General features: G+C 39.6%; 1 protein-coding gene across 5 annotated transcripts; it reads right to left on the reverse strand.

Moving 5' to 3' along the window:
* Positions 1-31: 31 nt before the first annotated feature.
* On the reverse strand, positions 32-21,622 carry LCA5 (lebercilin LCA5). 5 transcript variants are annotated; one of them, XM_083829560.1, is made up of 10 exons: positions 21,490-21,524; positions 20,865-21,122; positions 20,210-20,340; positions 15,621-16,016; positions 12,662-13,191; positions 11,033-11,170; positions 10,127-10,223; positions 8,872-9,017; positions 6,957-7,095; positions 32-5,108 (listed from the first exon to the last, which is right to left on the reverse strand). In XM_083829560.1, the coding sequence occupies exons 4-10, from the start codon at positions 15,817-15,819 to the stop codon at positions 4,309-4,311; spliced, it is 2,049 nt and encodes a 682-aa protein (XP_083685686.1). In that variant the 5' UTR covers positions 15,820-16,016; positions 20,210-20,340; positions 20,865-21,122; positions 21,490-21,524; the 3' UTR covers positions 32-4,308. The 5 variants fall into 5 exon arrangements, with proteins under 5 accessions (XP_083685686.1, XP_083685687.1, XP_083685688.1 ...); XM_083829561.1 differs by lacking the exon at positions 21,490-21,524 and adding an exon at positions 21,315-21,441 and having other exon boundaries at positions 20,865-21,068; XM_083829562.1 differs by lacking the exon at positions 20,865-21,122 and having other exon boundaries at positions 21,490-21,587.
* Positions 21,623-22,058: the final 436 nt, after the last annotated feature.

Below are 22,058 nucleotides of genomic sequence, written 5' to 3' on the forward strand. Positions count from 1 at the left end.
ATGTGAACATTTGTGAATTTAAGAAGAATTTGATAATACAAAACAGTGTAGAAACTATACATTTATAATTGAAACAGCAGGGCATATCAGTTCAGCACGATAATTAGAATTTGCCAGATGTTAATGGGTCGTCATGCAATGAAACAACAAGAAAATCAACCCTCCATACACTACATGATCCTTAATAACCACAACGGCTACATCGTTGTTTTCTGTCTTATGATCCTCAGCCACAGCAAAGAAAAACAAACAGCCCAAGCAACATCTTCATGAACACAGCCCATTCGTCTAGAAGGGTAGTACTCATCCACAATTAGGACAAGAGAGTTAAGAGAAACAACCACCCACTCACATACACCTACACTGCTTACCTGCAGACTTCTGCCTCTCGGAACATTGTATTCTCCAAAACAAGTCATTGTGGAAAAGTAACACAGACAATTAAATTTACTGCTTCTGCTCAGAATTTCACTTATATTCTGACCCTCTTTAAGTAAAATGAATGAGCTAAATTCTGTAATATTATAACCAACATAAGCAGGTTTGGACTGTAAGCAAGCAGGTGAACGTGGATTGCTTTTCACTGCAGGACAATCAGTGAGAATGGTCCCACAGCCTGGGTCTGGGTCTGTGACTAATTTTCTTTCTGAATGGGAGAGCAAAGAAAGTTATTGCATGATGCAAACATCAGCCTTTCTTTTCAGAAAAGCTATTCTTTTCACGGAAATCTTGATTCAAAAAGTCTTGAAATCATGAGAATCCCCTGTATTTCAGTATGTTTTGAGTCAGGCTCATACGGAGCACATCAGAGAGGCATTTAAAAATCTGTCACTCTAACAAAGAATGATGACCTTCAGCTTATTTTCTGGAATGCCTCTGCTTTATACTTCATTGACTACATTTTCAATTTACGTACATGCACCAAGCAGCAAGTTACATGATTAGCAATGTCGCTACCAACCCTCCCCCCATCTCCAGTAACAAAACCATCATATACAAAGTCAGAACTTTGTGTAAAAGATGATCTAAACGCACAAGCTTTACTTAACTCTTTTAATAAAACCATTTTGTTAAAACAAAACTTAGTAATGATTGGACTTTTACATAGAAAATTCAGAAATTACAAAAAATGGCATTATATAATAAATATAACCTGAATATATGAGAAGTGTTGGATAAGTTTGGTAGTAACGTCTAGAGAAAACCTATGCAGAAAAGAGAGCAGCTTCTCCTGAGTTAGTTGTGTCTCTGTTGAGGTTGTTCTGAGATAACATGGTTGTAGGGTAGAATATTTCCCTTCTACCTGTGGCTTTGCGGTAGCTAAGTCCCTTCTATCCATTTCATGACACTGATGTTACATATGCATTTTCCTGACACAGCTAAGGGGCTCTTTGGATGTCTGAGAAAGAAAATAACTGAAGCTTAAAAGAAGTATTCCAAACTGAAAGCAGCGTACTGTGAACAGCCTACAGGTAATAAAATCTTTCCCACACTGGCTAGCCAGAGATGCACATCTAGTAGCTTTCCCCAATGCCAGTGCTGCCACGTAAAATCTTGCTGTCTTCTTAGCCAACTCATTCGGCAATAGATAATAATGCTCCAATGTCAGAAGTATAATTTACTGATATATAATGGTATGTCAAGTAATTCTCAAAAATCAAAAGAGAGTGATGGTGTACTGGGTTTACGTGGCAAGATTTTGGTAGCAGGGGGCCATAGGGGTGGTTTCTGTGAGAAGAATTCAGAAGCTGCCCCATGTTAGATAAGGGCCCCGCTGCTGGCCAGAGCTGGGCCAATAAGTGATGTTGTTTGCGCCTCTGTGAGAGCAGATTTAAGACAGGGGAAAAAAAACTGCTGCAAAAAAGCAGCTGGGAGAGAGAGCAGAGTGAGAAAAAGCCTTGCAGGCACCAAGGTCAGTGAAGAAGGAGGGGGAGGTGGCTTGGATTTCAACACAGTGAGGCCTGGCAGATTGACTACATCTGACCACTCTCACTCACCCTTTAATAGTCCTATATGGCCAGTGCAAAAGTCAAATGGCAAGTGGAGGCTAACAGTGGACTCTCAGGGCCTGAATGAAGTGCTGCGGTGCCAGACACGCTAGAACTTCTATATGAACTAGAGTCAAAGGCTCTAGTGGTACGCCACAATTGATATTGCTAATGCATTTTTCTCCATCCCTCCGGCAGCAGCATGCAGGCCACAGTTGGAGGGGGCATCCAGTACCCTTGGAATCGACTGCCCCAGGGCTGGAAACACAGCCCTACCGTTTGCCATGGACTGATCCAGACAGCACTGGAACGGCCCGAGGGCTCTCGTTGTGGAAGCTTCTGTCCTCCAAACAACCGGTACGTGTAGTGAGGCCCTGCTTCCCCGGACGTGGCCGAACATCGCTCATTGACGGCAAGTAGAGAGTAACTGCATTTCTCTCTCTGTGCTTCCGCACGGCCTTTCCTTTTTTTTTTTTTTTCTTTTTCCTCTCCCTTTTCCCCTTAATTAAATCATCCTTATCTCAAACCTTGAGCTCTTCGTGTCATATTTTCTCCCCCTTCCTCTTTGAGGAGGGGGACTGAGAGAGTGTCTGAGGTGGAACTCGGCTGCCCACACGAGTAAAACCACCACAGTCCTTTTTGGCACCCAATGTGGGGCTCAAACCCGCGACCCTGAAATCAAGGGTCTCATACTCTACCAACTGATCTGGCCAGACACCTACTGGGTGGCTGGAAACATATCCAGTACACCATGCCACTGACCGAAACACTATCTTGGGCCTGGAAAGGCAAGTGCTGTGGCGACATGGTACACCAGAGAGAATTGAGTCTGTGGGAAAGGAATTTGCAGGTGGCTTTGCGCTGTTTCACACGTCCCTGAATTAGAGATAACGAGGAAACAAGCGGTAGAAACAAAAACTTGAGCAAGGTCAAGATAAAGTAAATTGGCTACAGTGTTAAAGATGAGCTTTGGGCTGTGGCCAATTGCTGGCTGGCTCGAGGCGTGCGTCTGAGGGTCTCTAACCAATTGTATGACAGATTCGGGCGCGTGGACAGCGCTTGGGGCTACGGGGAAAGTATATGTAGTAGTGAAAAAGGGCAATAAACGTCTCCTGTTCAAGAGCCATCAGGAGTCCGTGTCTTTCATCCCTTCATGAGTCTGACAAGGGGAGTCACTCCTGAAACAATCTTGTCACCTCCTGGGCCAAGAGGCATGGCATTGAGTGGATGTATCACATCCCTTGTCACCCACAAGCTTCTGGGAAGGTTGAGAGGTACAATGAACTGTTACAAAGATTATGTTACGAGCATTGGGTGCTGGGATGAGCATTGGGTGCTGGGACGAGGAAACAATGGGACATGAATGTACCAGAAGCCACTTGGCTAGTTAACACCAGAAGGTCTGACAGCCTCAAAGAGGAAAAGAGAGAAAACATGACATCAAAGAGCTCAAGGTTTGAGATAAGGATTATTTAATTAAAGGGAAAAGGGAGCTCAAAACCTTGAGCTCTTTGTGTCATATTTTGGGAGTGAGAAGGCAGCTGAGGTGGAACATGGCTGCCCACCCAAGTAAAACCATTACAGTCCTTTTTGGCACCCAATGTGGGGCTCAAGCCCATGATCCTGAGATTAAGTCTCATGCTCTACTGACTGAGCTAGCTGGGCAACTACTCGGTGGCTGGAAACATATCCAGGTGTACCGTGGTCCCTGGGTGAAGACAACCCCACAAGTGGGTTTGCCTCTTCCCATGGCAGGAGCAACCCACACCGCCTTCCGCATCCACTTCCCTACATGTGCTATGGGGACTTTAGCTCCTCCCACAGTGTGTAGGGGTTTTGGTTCAGAAGGACCAGGACAGCTGTCAGCCTATGCCAGTCCTTCCTTTCCCACAGCATCCCTACCGGCACGGTGCTAAGGAGCCTCTGGGACCCCGAGCCACAGCTGCACAAGTCTGGTGGTGCCCTGGGGCAACAGGCTTCGTAGGCCTGCAGCCCAACAAGGGGCGAGAGCATCTTCTCTGGCTGAAGCGGCCAGCCAGCAGCTAACTCAGCTATCAGCAAAGTCCCTCAGGACAACTTCACTGCCTTCCTGACAAAACAGTCACTGCTGTATTTGCATCTTACTTTTGACAAGAACTTTCCTGCCTATAGGTGAGGCTGTACTATCAGAGTGCATCTTTCCTCCATACAAACCCCCTTTTGAGCAAATGATTCCTTCAGAAGGATTTACACTCCAGCTGAAGTGTGTTAATTCTGTACCTAATAAATATCACATGAAAATATTTTTTCAGTATTTACATATGAAATATATAAAATAGGTTCACTGTAAGATTACTTCTTCAATGTCATCTTCTAAAGAACCAAGGGTTTTAACTCCTGGCTTGAGTGCAGTTTGTTGCAGACGGTGTCTGTTTAGGTTTCTTCCTTCACTGAAAAGATCACTGTCTTCTTTCACTTTGACTTTACTGTTTTTATCGACAAGAAGAGTATTACTAGACTCCCAGTCTACGTCAAAATGTGTCATGTCCTTACTTTTAGAATGGAAGGCGGTACTGGCACTACTTCCAAAGAGTTGTTCCATTAAATTGGACTTCTTCTCTTTCTTACTAGTAAAATCTGCATTTTCCTTGATATTTTCATCTAGGTAATCACTTTTTTGATTAAGCCAACTTGGTCGCCCTGATCCTTTTCCAAAGGAAGGTACATAACTGCCAAATGTTAACTCTTTACTTAAATCTACAGTCCTTAGATTTTTCTGCTTCTGCCCTTGTACTTTTGTGGCACAATCCTGGCTGTCACCTTGGGCAAAGCCATTACTAAACTTCCCTGGAATTTCAACGTATTGATCATTTTTCTCTTTTATTTCCAGGGAATCGGATCTTCTTGTTGTATTTAGGAGTGGTGTTTGAGAAGCAAGTCTCATGTTCATTACATTTTGGGTTTCTCTATCAATTTCATACATTCTAGCAAGCAGAAACTCTTTTTTTCGTTGCTCTTCCAGCATTTCAGTACTTTCTCTCTCTATTTCAGGTTTGTGTGTTTCTGTTTCCATCTTCATTTTATCTTCTTTATCCAATAAAAAGCTGCTTTCTTTTTTCATTTTACCATATTCTTCCCACTCTGCAGGAAATGTTTAAACATTATTTAGAATTATTTAGTCTTACAGTGCCTTCATAAGAATATTTTGAAAATTATCTAAGAGAAAGCCATTCAGTTTTTAATATGCTCTTCTATGCATAGTGTGGTTTTCCTACTGTAAAAATAAATTCTTCAAAAATTACAATTAAATTCATACTAGGTTCTCTGCTAAGATATAAAGGCATGTTGTCATTTTTATAAAGGGATTAGGACATTATTCATGTTTTAGAACTTCAGAGGAATTTCATTTCTGCCAATTGCCTTATTTCCTGTGTTTGAATGAAAATGAATATAGCATATAGCATCACTGATTTTAATAGTTCTGACTTGCACGGTACTTTATTTTTCTTTGTCAGCATCACTGACACTGGGACATATGCTTTTTTTTTTTCCCCATAAAGGGAACTATTGCTGTGAAGCTATCAGGCAACATAGTCATAGCAAGTCATTATTTGCTTCAAGTTGTGAATGATTTAAAACATACTACATCTGCTGCATATAGAGAGCTTCACACAAGTGCCTTGTGTGTCACCACATGAACTCAATGATAATGCCTGTGCTAATACCAAATGTCAATTTGCATAGCTATGAAGGGATGTGAAAAGTGCAAAACAATAATTAGCTACTAACAAGTGCAAATAAAAGAAAAAGGAAGCTTCTAGTATTTCTGTCATCAAAATATTTTTCTGTCAAGATGCCATAGACACATTAGGTCAAAAGCTGAATGACTACTTGCCTCATTCAACACATTGACATTTCCCTTTGAACTCTTCATTCAAACTGTTGATTTTTGTTTTCACAAAGTTCCATGTTATCTACTGTACTGTATCTACTGTACTGATCAAACTTACAGAAATAACTGGAACGGATCAATTTATGTATCTTTTTTTTAGTAGCATATCATTATACCATGTACAGTAGCTATCTTTCTGTACATAAGATGGGGAAACTATCAGCTTATACATTAAGATGGGAAGCATGGTCAGAATCATCTTACTTACAGACATAACAGAGAAAATTCTTGGCTTGTACAAATCATGCACTAATGTTAGTGGAGGTAGGGGATTTTACACAGAATTTACTTCTGAAAGCAGATATACCTTTTTAGAATTCTTCCTTGTAATCTACAGTAACTGCTTCCATTACTTAACTATAATCACTGAAAGAATATTTTAACATGACAGGACGCAGTCCATCTAAAATACCTCAAAATATTAAGAGATTTATTCATGTAAGTCGCTAGCATGCTTTGAAAACCAAATGAATAAAAAAGCAATATTGAAATGTAACAGGAGAAATTAACATTTCTCAAATAGCCACACCAAATGATTCAGATAACAACAAGTGAAAAGAGAAACTACAACTTCAAATGATACAAGTGAAGCAGATCTCTGCTGAAAAAACAGGTCAAATTAAGGAAAGCAGATTTGTTCTACAATAGTAAAAATCTACTGCCTACCTTAATAACATCTAGCAAGTCAGCGGGTAAATGCTGATTTATCTCTATGCCATCCTTATTTTGTAAATCCAAGTCTCTCAGATTTTAATATTTCTTAGTGGACAGCAGTTTTTGCTGCTGCATACTTAATCACATCTGCATAAAGGATACAAATTACTCTATATTCTTTATTTCTTTCTGATTCTCTTTGCATAATATAACTGAAAATAATTTTCCACGGTAGTGATCTCTGCAAAATCATTTCACTCTTCTCTCTCTCTCTCTCTCTCACACACACACACACACACATACACACAAAGAAAAAACTAGCAGCCACACTTGATTAGTATTCTACATTGCATTTTCCAGCTTTCAGCTGCCCATTTTCTTACCGTCATGTAGTTTCTGAAATCTCTCCTCTAAAGACTGTATTTCCTGAGCACGTTTCAGTTTCTCTTCCCTTTCCCTGTCTTGGTCTTGTCTTAGGAGGTCTCCTTGTTCTTTCCATTCAAGGTCTTGAGGCTCTTTTTCCTGAAATAAATTGATACAAAACAAACTAATAGGGTAAAATAAAGCAATGAACAACAACAAGAAAAATATGATATGAAGTTCTATTTCAATTTGAAATTATATTCTCACTGCTGAACCCAAAAATGAACAAGTCATCTAAACCTAACCAACTCTGACAACCTAGGGATTTTGGTCCTAAAATCTCATCATCTTTAACACAGTTTTATGTATCTGAAACAAATGAACAGATAATCAGTTCTATTCCTTATTACATGTCAGGAAGACTGCAGCTTCTATGTCATAAACCAAAACTGTCCCTGTGTTAAGGGTGGTTCTCTTTAGAAGTCAGTAATTGCCTTTTCCAGGACTTTAATAGAAGCCAGACCCCATCGCCTTTTTGTTTTAACAAGCAAGCAATTAGTTACCACAATCTGATCTTTTTACTGAAGTGAGTGGGTTGCAGATTCAGACAGTTTCACAGTGGGAATTAATGTCATGGAGTATCAAGTAAACAGAGAAAGAGAAAGGCTCATTCGTGGGTGAAAAATCAGCTAGTAAGTAAATATACATTTAAAGGGAAAGAAGCTGCAGAAAATATATTAATGTCAGCATAAAAATCACTAACAGAAAATCAGTGGCAATGAAGTAAAGTGAAAGCATGTGGATACTGACTTTGTAGCTTGTGCTTATTTCCCTAAAAAGTGTATTTTACTGTATATAGAAGTTTCTTTTGCTCTAAAATAATTGAAACAGTTACTACTTAATGAACAAAGAAAATAGAACTTGCTGTCCAAACAATTTCAAGTATTTTCCCTTCATATACACGACTATCATTATGATTTTATAAAAATAAATTTTACAAAGAGATGGCAAACAAATATTTAAAATGCTTGACTTAGAAAACTGATGAAGGCACAGACTACCCAAATTTAATTTACATTCCACCAGCTCCACTTACACCAACTGTGCCGTTACATAACTTACACACTGAAGTGCTGGAAGAATGCATACATTAACCTAAATCCATATTTACAGAAAGGATTCTGGAAGAGACAACATACAAACCAAGCTTTCAGCCACGAAAAAACTTCAGTCCTATCAGGAAGCCAGTCAAGACAATCATCAGAGCATAATTCCTTACAAATAGCCCTACACTTACATAAGGAAAAAACATAAAATTTGTACTAAAATCAGTCTAATTCTACCTTACAAATCTCTTTGATTTTAGTCTGAGGTCACAGAAGTATCAGAAATGCTTCTAATGGTGCTATTTTATAACAAAAAAAAGGAAACAGAAAAAAGTAACATCAAAAAACACAGCCACATTCACAAAGCTGGAGAAATGACAGAAGAAATGCCATTACTCTGACAATAAAAGGAAGCATTAGATTTATGGATTGTGAAATAAATTTGGAAAGTAAAAGAAACCATAACTAAGATCAAAACAAAAAGAGAGATGAAGGCAGCCAGCGCTGTTACAACAGATTGCTCAAATTAGCATTAGAAATAAATTTAAAAAAAAAAGTCCTAAAAATTTCAAAGAAATGGCAGTGGTAGAAAAAAAGAAACAGACTGAACTAATGGTTATCAGTAAGACGTTGAACATGGTGAACTGTCAAAAAAATGGCACATGGTATTTCTGGAAAGACAACACTTTAAGATCAGAATGTTTTCTAAATTATATTTCCTGTATATTTAGATATATATTTTTTTCTAACATACAAGTTGTGCATTAAATATGCAGTCCTATAGGTGAATTATTTGGAGAAAGTCTTGAGTTTTTTTTATGGAACTCACTATTCTGGGAAGAATCCCTTCTTTCTTATTTATTGTGTCACCACAAACAAGTTCTGATTCTGGAGGAAATTCTACTGGTGAGAAGTATCCACTGGTCTGTACTCCTTTTGTGAGCTGTGCTCCTTTTTTAATATTTTGGTTGTTGGCTGTAGAAAATACAAACAAATCAAGTCACATTTTCACTTGAAAATATCACACTATGCATCTATCCGTCATTTTTAAGTATCTGCAACTATGGAAATGGAAAGTGTTGATAAGTTTCACGTAACTGTTTTCAGTATCTGTAAATGCTAACTAAAAAAACTGCATGTAAAAACTTACATTGAAACCAAAACACAAATAGGGAAAAAAAAGGCTATTTATAAAATCATTATAGTATACTGAATATATATATTTTTTAATTTTCCACACAGTATCCCAATCATCATCTTGTCTCAGAGGGTACATTTAGAGAAACAAATTCATTAAATTAATTTTAACTTGTATCTTTAAAACACAGACCTACCTCTGTTAAATGACATTATCAAAGCCTGAACCTAAAATGGAGTGATAGTACAATACCTATCCTAAAATGAGCAACAGATAAACTGAAACGCTCACAATAAATATTTAAAACAGTCCCAGAAATTCCTGCTTCTTCTGACGAGTAGATTCTACTGATCCATTGAAGATTGTCTGAGTACACGTACAGACAGACATATATAAACACATATTTATGCTGGTAACATAAGGCTTCAGGCTGCCTTGTCACACCAGAAGAAATGACTACATTGATGTTTTTAGAAGATTATGTTCTGTGACATATGCACTCTGACGAAAAAAGTACTGCAGCTGATCTGACAGAAAATAAATATGAATTGATGAAAAATAAATAAAAAACATCCACAAAATATAGCAGGGAGGTTTTATTTTTTTAAAGCCTTTGTAATTTATTGTCATATAGACGTTATCTATGAAATCTAGAAAATTTACTAAACAATCTCCCTCTCCTCCTTCACCCAGGAACTTCTGATATGAAAATTAATTAAGAACACTGATGAAGTTCTAGGCTCTAGTTCTGCTGCAGTCACAAAAACATCATACTGTGCCCTTCTTTGTAATGACTGCTGTGTTAAAAACAGTGCAAAAAAAGTAAGCCTTCCTGGACAAGCAGCAGTGGGGTCAAACACTGAATGGCATGCATGAAATAACCTAGCAGAGTCTAACTTAAAAGTGACTGTACTAATCTTTTTGCCTTTGTTGCTTTACATGTTACCTTTCTTTCTTTGTAGAATATCCACGTCCTTTCTTGGTGATAGCTTCAACATACGATTAGCATATATATTTTTTGCTTCAAGTTCTCTTTCTTTTTCCTGTGAGTCAAAGAGATGTAGCAGAATGAGTTACTAATGTTTCATTCACTAGTCATTACCAAAGCTGTAAATTAAATTGAAAATACTTGTTGTAATTATAAAGTAAGGGCATCACTAGTTCTTGTTCAATGTTTTGAGGAGAACAATCAAATTCTTAACTTTTCTTATGCTGTAAAAAAATGCAGATAGAGCTCCTCCCCTCCCCCCAAATCATTAGCAAAATACTCTGAAAAAATGTTGCAACCCTACAGCAAAAATACAACTAAATGCCAGTACTTCCATAACCTTGACTAAGACTTGTGATGTATTTATGGATCACACAAATAAATTTTCGGTATTATAACATGTTAAACATTTCAATGACAGCAGTATTACTTGTCACAGGGTACACATGTGGGTGTCACAAGTACATCCAATTAATCTTTACACAAACCTACTGTAATGCAAATACATTACTAACATAAATTGCTGCGTATGCCTGCAGATCTGATTTTAAAAATCAAGTCTTCAATACCTAGTTTTCCAATTGATCTTGTGGTTTAATGGCAATTCTTGGCTATGTGCTTGATCTTGCTTTTCTTAACTAGTGTTAACAATAATTAACATGGAGACATTCCTGCTCATAAACAGGCTGTGGGGTCAGAGCACAGAACTTTCTCATTTGAAGCAGGAAAAGAGCTCACATGTGATATAATCAAGTACATGTCTGAAAGTGCAATCACTGGTAAACTATTCAAACTCGATTATAGATACTTCCAAAGATAAAATGCCACAGCATGGATACCAGCTTGCATTGCTTCACACTTTACCTTCAGCTTCTGACTAAGTTGTTGAAGCTCTTCTTGGAGAACTCTGTTTTCTTCTTGAGCTTCATGCACCTTTTTTTTCTTTGACTGTAACTCTCGCTGAAAACTGCTACCACTTAATTCAAGATTTTTTTCCAGATCCTTTAATAAAAACAACAAAATATTTTTTTTTTTTTATCAGCAGGGATACTTTTTGTTTTCTTCTTTTTTTTTTTTCTTTTTATGGTCAAGGTACTTAAAAATATTACAGAAAACCAGCACCTTGGATTCAGAGATCAGCTACACCGTTACTGTAACACTAAACACGCATAAACCCTAGCCCTAGTTTTGAGGGGGCAAAGAGAGCACCTGCAGAGCTGCTGCAGCTCATCTTTCTGGAATACAGAGGGGCAATTTGAGGACATCATGGGATACGCTAATCAATTCCCCAAGGCTCTTGGCACAATGCAAAGGGTGCACCTCTGAAACTCTAAGACAATCTTGACCTGATGGTTTCAAAACAGGACACCTCCCTAAAAGTACAGGATTAGAAGGAAGAAGACAAGAAATAATTTTAACCTTCTTCTACGAAAAATAGATTTGTGACTGTTGTTGCATTTAGATACTCTCACCTGTTTTAAGTGAGCCGGTGATGATGAGAGAAGGAAAAAAATAGACGAAAAAAATTGTACTTCTAGGGCATGGTTCATTTTAACATTATCCACTACCACAAATGCTGAAATACCTGATCATAAAACTACAGGTGCCAGATGGTGACACTACGGGGTGAGGTGATTTGAGTAGCAGCATTTTCTATCTTGATATTTTTGGGTTTATTTCATGGGAGCTTAGTTTCCACTAAAATCCTTTGAATTTCGAGTATCTATTATCTCTGTGATGTAATTTAGCTTTAAGTACTAATATAGTCACCAAACTTTAACATCATTTTAATGACCAATATAATGTCAAAATAGTATTGCATACAACTTCCAGCAGTTTAAAACTGCAAACACAATTATTTTTAAATAAGATGAGATTTTAAGACATATTTTTAAATATTTTTGCTGAATAATATTAAAGTATATTGCACAAGATTCTTAAAATGGATACCTACAAAGTGTACTAAAGCTCATTTTGGTATGAAAAAGATTGCTGTACTTTCCTCCAGCTCAGCTCTCAGATGTGCAGAATAGGGGACAATCAAACGCTATATGAATGTAGTTCACAAGAGTGAAGATTTTTTTTTTTTTTTAGGAAAAATTTTAGTACATGATTCCCTGAAAACCCAGTAAATTTTTACTAAATGCTTCACTTTCAGGAGAATAAATTAGACTGCGTAAAGTTACATTATAGCTGCATGCATTTCTGAAACATTATTGCTAGCTATAAAAGCACTTAAAAGCACAAGCTCACTGTGTATACACTGACAAGTAACACTTAATTTGTAAATAGTAATTTCAATGCTTGACTACTGAGTATATAACTATATAATTACCTTGGAAATAATTTACTTGATGTTATTTACATGTAAAAAAGAATAATTTTCTATTTGCTCTAGCACAGTGGAAAAAATAAAAACAACATGAAGCTCTTTCTGGTAAGAAATACCTGAACCAAAATTTCTTACAAAAGAAAAAAAAAAGGTCATCTCACCTTAATTCTTTTTTCACTGTCCTCAAGTCTGCTCTCTGCATAGGCTAGTTTCTTTGCCAGGTCATCTCTTTCGGCAAGGTGCTTATCTGCAGACAGCTTTTTCAGTTTCTGCAAGACAGTTTTTGTTCTGTACAGTTCGTCTTCTGAATCTTTCAGCCTTCTCTCAGTGGCACGTTCTCTCTCTTGAGATTTTCGTAGGCGCTCCCTCAGTATTCTAATCTCATTGTTGTGTCGAGCAAGGAGCTGAGAGATTTCGTTTTCTGTATCTTCAAACTTATTCAAGGCTTTCTCCTGCCTGTGCTGAAGCCTCTTCAGCGCCCTGTTTTCCTTCTGCAGCTCATCTAGTTTGATGTGGAGTTCAGTCAGTTCATTTCGGAGCTCGTTGATTTTCAGCAGCCTAGCAGAAAGAACTCTTTTTGTAACGAGATCTATATCCTTCGCAGGAGAATCCCTAGTGAGGCTCTGAGAACGGAAACCCCACCGTGTCCCTCTTTTGCTTGGTGCATATTTGGAACCCGATTTCTTTGTGGCTAAGAGAGGAAAAATAAAAAGCATATTTATTGTAAGACAATGCAATTTGTCGATTCAGACATCCTTTTTGGAATAAAGCTGTGCCTGAAACAATTTTACAATACTTAGCAGAGACTGCAGCTTTCAAACCAGAAAATAGAAAGCATATATGTGAGAGGCTTACGCTTCTTTTCATAGATAAAAAATGGAGATTTATGTTTGCGATCTCCTGCAAGAGGTAATATTTTCAGCCATCAATATAGAAGCATTGTAATCATCTGCAAATTGTATCAGAAATAACAGACGTTTCATTAATATTTGATGATGTTTATTAGTTTAAGATAGAAATACTGTACTCTTATGCATACTATATTATCAAATGCTTTTACAACGGCAACAATTAGCTGAGTGTTAGCTAGTTATGTATTATGCAAGATGTCATTCTCTCAGACAAATGAAACAGTGTTTTCAAATCCAGCTGCCATGCTTACAGACAAAACAGCAATTTTAAAGGCTCAATGCAAAAAGCCTCCAAAGAAAAATTATAAATCCATGAAAATTCAGTTGTCCCTTGAATAATTTATTTCCATATCACAAGCTATTTTTCACAAAGTATCCTTATTTGATTACTAGTGCACATCACTCATACATTTCTATTTGATACTATTTTATTATCATCCCCACAGATGAAAGCTAAACGTTAGGTTTCTATCTTATTTGCCTCTCAAGCTACACTCAGTGAATAAAGGACATAATATACTAAAATATATCTTAAAACAACTGAATATACAGCGAGTATATATTCATTAAGGGACAACAGTGTTTGGAGTAAATAAGCTGAGCACCAGCTTATATATCATACAGGTTTGAAAGCTTGTATTCAACAATAATGCAGTAACCCATACACTGGGTGTGAGCAACTGCAAATTCTTCCTTCCCTTTGGTGCTCACCATACTTCTTCTAATCTACAGAGAGTATTTGACAGCAAAAATAACAGCTTTAAAATATTATCTTATAGTTTCCTCTGAACGTTTTGCACATATTCATTTTCTGTTCTATGCTCACTTTTTCCACAGCTTGGACAAACAGGGAAAAAACCTTTTTTCCCCTCCACATGAAGAACACTTTTATAACACTCAGGTGTGAGAAGATTAACTAACACAGGTAGTGCAGGAATGATGTCACTCCTATCACCAATTAAGTAAATTCCCATGAACCTCACAGCCTAGACTTCCAACCCCTTCAAGAATTTCTCCCACATTTAGGACAGAACAGAAAATTCCAATACCAAGTTTGCACTTTTGACCATATAGTTAAATTGGGGAATAGTGTCTTCCCACAAAAGCACTGCTTTCACCATGCCTCCACGTAATAATTATACTTGGCTTTAGCAACATCAAAGAACTAGTCATTTCTTTGCCCCCTCCAAATGAAGTAGCACAGTGGAACTGAGGTTTTTGTGTCCCAGACACCTAATCCATGACTGCTATGGAGGAGATGCCACTTGTGAACAAAGAGATGTTCAGCAAAACACCAGTTGCACCAGGACCAAGGATATTTTCCCTGGGCAACCTCAGGTCAGATCTTTTGGCACACTCTAGATCATACCGTTAGCCACATGGTTCCTACAGTATCAAGCACTTATAAAAGAAACAGCATTTGCTTGAGCAAGACAAGATGTTCTTGCTTCATCAGAAGATTTTCACAACTATTTAGAACAAGCTGTCAAAACACGGCAGAGAGGCATCCCAGCCCAGGACCTGTATAGCCATTCTCTCCCTTTTTGTAGGGATGTTCACTTTCTCTACAACCAACAAAGCAGCTTAAGTATGTGAGGTGTGTGTGTGAGGGAGCTCAGTGGAGCTATCACATCTCAAATTGGAAATATTTTATTCTCAAGGAAGGCCTATAAAAAACCCTTTCTTTTGAATTTCCACTCCATATGTACCTAACATTCACCAAACACGTTTACTCTCTCTTGCCATATTGCCACTTGTTTTCTGGCTTGTTTTAAAAGTACACAATTATAGCAGTGTAAAGCTTAGTCAAGTAGTCTTCCCCAACAGGGAGATCTTTAGGGTATATTGTCAGAGACATTATAACAATTGTCTCTTACAGACTGCATAGTACAGGCTTGCCTTGAGTCTTTTTGCCAAAGACTGAAAGAGAACATCAGCACAATTCAACAAAAGGCTAGTTTAGGAGCTGTGCTTGCTTGTTAAAAAATTACGAGTAATTCTGAAAACCATTAAAATCTTCCTTTTGCAGGAACAGGTTAGTTTCATTTTTCACAGAACAGTCACTAGCTACGTGCCATCTGTAGTATAATTCACATGAACCTTATTTCTAGATTCTTACAATGCTTAATTTCCCACTTTTATTTCAACTTTCAAACATAATTAACTCTTTGGAGCAGTTACAAAGGAACAATTTCTGCTATCTACCTACCTTGGTAGTGCACAAGACTGTCTGAAGTTTGTGTTTTGTGATCTCTCTTTTCTTGGCTTGTAGACGGATAGCTTAGTGTGGGTGACTGGCCAGATGAGTGAGATACATTATCTTCATCCGAATAATAGGAGTCACTATTTCTATCCCCATCTGATTTTCTGTCTTGTTCAGAATCTGGGCTTCTTACTCTTTCTCCCATTTTTTTTTTTAAATTAGCTGTTCTCCAGATTTTTCTCAAAGACTGTTCATTTTGACACAAAAGACCTTTTAGTAGTCACAATGACAGCAGCTGGATTATTTCTTTGTATTTATCATCTTCATCTCCAAAGCATGAGATCTTTGTAGTTCAGTTCAGCAAGCAGTAGTTACCATTCAGAATGCATTTTTCTGTAACAACTGAGAGAGAGAGAAGAGTGAGAGTGATTTTGCTCTTAAGAAAGGTAGAAGAACTGTAAAATTATTCAGAATTCCTATAACTTTATGCCACATGCTTTGCTACATTAGCTTTATTACTTATATTACATGGGACAGACACCACTCTAGGAACGGAGCTAGTACTATACTCAGTAGTTTGAGGCACTTCATCATCAGAAGAGGAATGAGAAAAGTACCACAGCTAAATCTAGAACAAGGAATTACTGCCAGGTTAGAGAGAGGAGAAGAAGAATTTGGAAAACAAGACAGAAGACAAGTAAAAGTCTGAAGCTATTCAGGAAACTAACTTAAACATACTGAAAAACTTTTTACCCAATAAATTAACAATTTATTCCTATGACTAGAATTGAGACAGTATTTGTAGAATTTGACTAAGTTTTCCATATCTCAATTTCTGACAGTCAAATGATGCTAAATAATGTGCTTGAAAAATCAGTTATCTCATTTGCCTGGAGCATGTTCCAACCTTAACCACTACTGAGACCCTACCTGTGTTAGTGTGGTCTTTGCCTTGGGAAGTACTCTTGTATCCTACAACATCTAGTGCTTCATGCCCTCAAGAGGTGGAAGGAGTGCATATTTGTGTCATGTGCGTTATATGAAAATGCAAACGTAGCCTTTAAAAAAATATATATTTTAAAGGTTGTAAGTATCTGATGAAGGAGACCACGCTGCTGGTATATGGTAAATATTACTGCAGCAGGTATAAAAGAGAAGGGCTGCTCCTGCAGATGGTCTTTTGATGTAAACTGAAATGTCCTCCAAACTCAAAGTAAAAACCACCTTATTTTGCAATTTTTTGAGACACGTGGTAAGAACATCATGGAGCAAATATATCCAAAATTTTCCTTACCCTTCTCAGTCAAAAGAATTTTCTCATCAATGTATGAAGTATTTAACTATGTGCAGCGTCCTGTGTCTTACGTCTCTCACCACAGTTTTCAAGCTTATTTCTCCCCCATCTCCCTTCTTTCCAACTTCGAGACATCAAGCCTCTAATGGGTGAATAAAAAGGACTCACACCAGAGCCCGTCAGTTCTGCCTGTTGAATGACATGAACTCCTAACCCATTTCTAAATGGTTAAGTAAACTACATACACACAAAAAATGAGCTGCTTTCAATCAAAACTCTTCTACACTACAGGGCATATGACATACCTGTAAACAAGATGTAGATATTTCACTATACTAGGTCACTTTGCTTTCCTAATAAAATAAACTTAGCATGCTTTTTTAGCCTTCTGTTCCACTGCCTATACATGCAGAATTGCATAGCCAAGCAGAACAGAAATGTCAGCTGCCAAGAAAGTTTTCATTACAAATTCAAGCTTTCTGGCCCAGTTCGTGGTTAGCACACACAACTCTGTCTCCGGTGACTAGGATGGATTTGCCCTCATAATCTATACAGCAGGAATTAGAGGAATAAATATCCCCATAGATTTCTGAACAAAGAAGCTCCTAGGAAAATGTTACTGAATTATTTGGAAGAGAGTGTTTTTCTTTACTTGGGGAGTACCTCTCCAAAATAATGTTTAGTACCTAAATATTTTCAATGAAGTCCAAATAAATTAGATACCTAAAACTTACATCAAAGATGAGAACTGAAATTACACCACAAAGCTGAGAAAGAAGACAAGCTACGCTTGAGATCACTTGTCCTAGAGATTGCTAAACACATGCCGGAGAGTTCAGCGATTGTGAACATTCAAATGATCAGCAATGAGTATTCTTTTTCCTTCTGAATTAATGGAGCTATATTTCAAAAGTATACACCTAACCATAAACATATTACCTTGTTTGCCTCCAAATACAATAAAGACCCTCACATGCATTAATGACGGCAAGACTAAGATCAAGTAAGAATATTAGAATTTATCAAGGTGCAACCATCCTCCCAAACAGCTCTACTCCTAAGTCATCGAATCATAGAATCATTCAGGTTGGAAACGACCTCTAAGATCATCAAGTCCAACCACTAACCTAGTACTGACAAGTCCACCACTAAATCATGTCACTAAGCACCATATCTTCACGTTTTTTGAAGACCTCCAAGGACAGTGACTCAACCACTTCCCTGGGCAGCCTGTTACAGTGCCACACAACTCCTTCCCTGAAGAAATTTCTCCTCATTTCCAACCTAAACCTCCCCTGGTGCAACTTGAAGCCATTCCCTCTAGTCCTATCACTAGTTATCTGTGAGAAGAGGCTGACCCCCAGCTCCCCACACCTTCCTTTCAGGTAGTTGCAGGGAGCAATAAGGTCTCCCCTCAGCCTCCTCTTCTCCAGACTAAACAACCCCAGTTCCCTCAGCCGCTCATCACAGGACTTGTGCTCCAGGCCTTTCACCAGCTTCGTAGCCCTGCTCTGGACACGCGCCAGGGCCTTGATGTCCTTCTTGTAGTGAGGGGCCCAAAGCTGAACACAGCACTCGAGGTGCGGCCTCACCAGAGCTGAGTACAGGGGGATGATCACCTCCCTGGTCCTGCTGGCCACACTGTTCCTGACACAAGCCAGGATGCCGTTGGCCATCTTAGCCACTTGAGCACACTGCTGGCTCACAGTCAGCCAGCGATTGACCAGCCCCCCAGGCCCCTTTCCACTGGGCAGCTCTCCAGCCACTTTTCCCCTAGCTTTGCATGGGGTTGTTGTGCCACAAGTGCACGACCCGTCACTTGGCCTTGTTCAACCTCATACAGCTGGCTTTGTCCCATCAGTCCTGCCTATCCAGATCCCTCTGCAGAGCCCTCCTACCCTCGAGCAGATCAACATTCGCGCCTAACTGCTCTCACAATCATCTGCACAGAATTTCTGTTACCTTGCTCCCAAGCTGAAACACAGATGCAGTTTTGGGAACAATCTGCTCTCTACATGGTGCACAGGTAAAGCTGCGTCAGTTCTGACTCCACAAGATAGAATCTCAGGGAATGCAGAAGATATAAAATAAAATATAAACTAACATAAAACTAATTCTATCTTTTATCTTTCTGAAAATATAAAGATAATACTCTGGAGGGCTGTAACATAGACCTCACATTATTTCAGTCATCTGGAATGAAAAAACATTGAAAACTGTAATTGTGTTTGTAGGCTATAGCCACAAAAGCTATATATAGGCGATGTCATTGCTTGTAAGAAGCCACAGGCTGTATTTTCAGCTAACAAAAATGGGCCACGCAACTTGTCAGACTTTGTCTGGACTCATTTTGGATGCCTGGAGCTTTGCTATAGTTTATTTAGTTGCAGCAAAATTAGCTAACAGCCACGTGGCTTATCTAATTCGTTTTTGCTTTTTGCTTAGCTTTGTACAACCATATGCTCAAGCACCTATAGTTACGTGTATAACTAACAGAGAGCAACAAGTAGCTCGCTCTGGGAGTGAACTATCTATTTCCCTCGGAAAAATGGAGCAGAGAGGAGCACAGCCATGAGAGGATTGCAGGGGCCTGAAAGCACACATGCAGGATGACACTGGGGCCCCACGCTGTAACAGCTCAGCATCGGTCAGTAACTGCTCATCAGAAGGATGCAATCTTGGGAAAAAGGCAAAACCAGTTTTACAGGTAACACACAGAACAAAGAACAAACACACCACTGTAGTAAAGTCGGATGGAGCCGTGAGTCAGTGAAGAAAGAGCAATGTGTACAGTGCATTAACAAGCATAAAAAATGATCCCACATGGACCCAAGGTGAAGAAGAAGAAACTGTTAGCATCCACCATCCCAAAGCCTTCCCTGGGAGGCATGGGAAGAGGTGACTTGCTGTAAAGACTCCCCCCTGCCAGTCAGATCCGTTCAGGTCCCAGATGTGGCTGAAGTTAACACCAGAAAACATGCTTGGTACTGGAGGCTGTACCTGCATCACTGTAACTGTGCATAACTTGAACTGTGTTTATTATCTGAACTAGTACTAAGTCTTTGATTAAACCATTAAGATTTTAATTAGATTAACAATCAATTCCTGGCTCTGCATCTGTGTTCCTCTCTTTGCTGAGAGCAATGTGCTGAATAAAACAACCTGGTGGTATTCAAGCAGTCTGGTCTGTCTCTGGGCCACTGGGGCACATGTGGCATCCAGAGGAGCCCTGGACTCCTGGGGTGGGCACAGCAGCAGCAGAGGCACCACATCTAAAGGTGTTAACCTAAGTGGGGCTAACCTGTGTGGCAGCAGTGATTTCTGTGTGGGGCAAATAACTCCAACGGCGTGGATGTAGCCAAGATATACTTTACTTTTGTCTGCCTGTAGGATACTGAAAGACGCAAAGGAATCTTCATGCACAGATTTTTTCTGGAGAAAAAAAGCATATGTGAATGAAAACAAGTGGGACTGCATTCAGGGAAAAATGTAAATGTCTACAATTCAATTATCAAGATGTCTAATTATATACATAAAACAAGAACACTCGTTTTCACTTACTAACTTAAAGCTGATCAGTCATTTTATAGTCCCAGAAGTACTCATTGAAAAGGCAATAATCTTTTGGAAGAGTGCTTTTCATAACAGTATTTAAAATAGACAAATTGTATTTTGTAAAGTAAAATGTAAAAACTGGAGGATTAGAATTATCCACTTCTGCGCTGGATATTACCCACTTTTGAGAATATTTTGTTAAGCATCATTTTGACAGATAGCAAAGAACAGCAATTTCTGATGCGTTCTGGAAGTATTTTGAAAAAATCAAGGGACTGAAAACAAATTGAGAAAGGTGAACCAATAAAAGCTCCCTTGAGGAATCTCTAAAACCATTTCCTGAATCTCCAAATGGTTTTCAGTTTTGTAAATTAGTAATATTATCACATTTTTTTACTTACAAAACAGGAAACCATAGTCTGTCAGGTCTTGCAAGATTCAGTTTTCCATGGGTTTACGGTGTAATTTGATTAAGATAAAAAAACGCAGTTTGTCGTTAGAGCGAATGAATCACTGGTATATTCGAGCTTTACTTCAGTTAGCCTGAGGACTGTCTAATTATGAAATGCTTTGGCTCGTTGACTTTTCAGCCGTTACCAAGTAGCCTGGATTGATTAAAAAAGAAGTTTAACTTGCTTGAGGAAAATCCACCGAGGTACCTGTTTTGCCATAGTACATTTAATAATTTGGGGGGGGGGGGGGGGAAGGAAAAAAATATGGGTTAGTTGTTAGTCTGTTACACAAAAACAAAAATAAATAGATAAACAAATAGATAGAAAACAACCACAGAACAGGACAAGCCCACCAACACAACCAGGAGCTCCACACATGCTTTTAGAAGCCCAACGCACCAAGATCAGATCATGGCGGCCCCGTTCCCGGGGGGAACCGCGCACCCGGCCGCCGAGGAGAGCGGCCCCGGACACCCTGCCCGTCCCCGGTCCCTTGTCCCCGCTCCCCGTCCCCGTCCCCACCGTCCACCCTCGGCCCCATGCCCAGGCCCGGGCCCGGCCCTGCCTCCGGTACCTGCGGACGCGGCGCCGTTGCCACGCTACGCTTAAAGGGGCCGCTCGGGGGCTATTGACAGCCGCTGCCCCAGCAACCGGGAACGGGAGGAGGCGGGCTCTCCCCCTCGGCCATTGGCTGTTCGCGCTGACAGTTTAGAGGTTCCTGGAGATCGATTGGAGGGAGGGTAAAGCTTCGGGTGCTGATTGGTTTAGACGCGGCACGGGGGGCGGGACGGAAGGGCGCCGCTGAAGGCGGCGGGCGTAGGGCGGCCGCGGGACGGAGGCGCCGCCATTTTGGCTTCGGGGCGCAGCGCCTGTGAGGGATGGGGCGCGGGGAGTGGGGCCGGAGATGGCGGCCGGTGGGTGGCGGCGCCGCTCCTCTGTGCCCTGCTCTGCCCGGCCGCCGCCCGGCCTCGGCGGAGAAGGGGGCGAGGGAGGCTTCGGGCCGCCTCCGCCGGCCTCGCCCGGGGTTTGAAAGGGCGGCTCGGGGCTGCGCCGGGAAGGGGCAGCTCGTCAGGGAAGAGGAAAAACGGAAATAAAACGTTTTTTCACTTCAGTGTTGGAGTGGGGTGTCTGGCAGGTTTTATG

The sequence above is a fragment of the Anser anser genome (assembly GCF_964211835.1).
Source record: "Anser anser genome assembly, chromosome: 3".
NCBI lineage: Eukaryota > Metazoa > Chordata > Aves > Anseriformes > Anatidae > Anser > Anser anser.

Coding starts and splice junctions, on each gene's coding strand:
- LCA5 (XM_083829564.1), bottom strand. CDS start 15,819: ATGGGAGAAAGAGTAAGAAGCCCAGATTCTGAACAAGACAGAAAATCA. Junction 13,192..15,620: donor CAGTCTTGTGCACTACCAAG/GTAGGTAGATAG, acceptor TTCCTCTCTTAG/CCACAAAGAAATCGGGTTCC. Junction 7,096..8,871: donor AAGGGATTCTTCCCAGAATA/GTGAGTTCCATA, acceptor AATTTATTTCAG/GAAAAAGAGCCTCAAGACCT.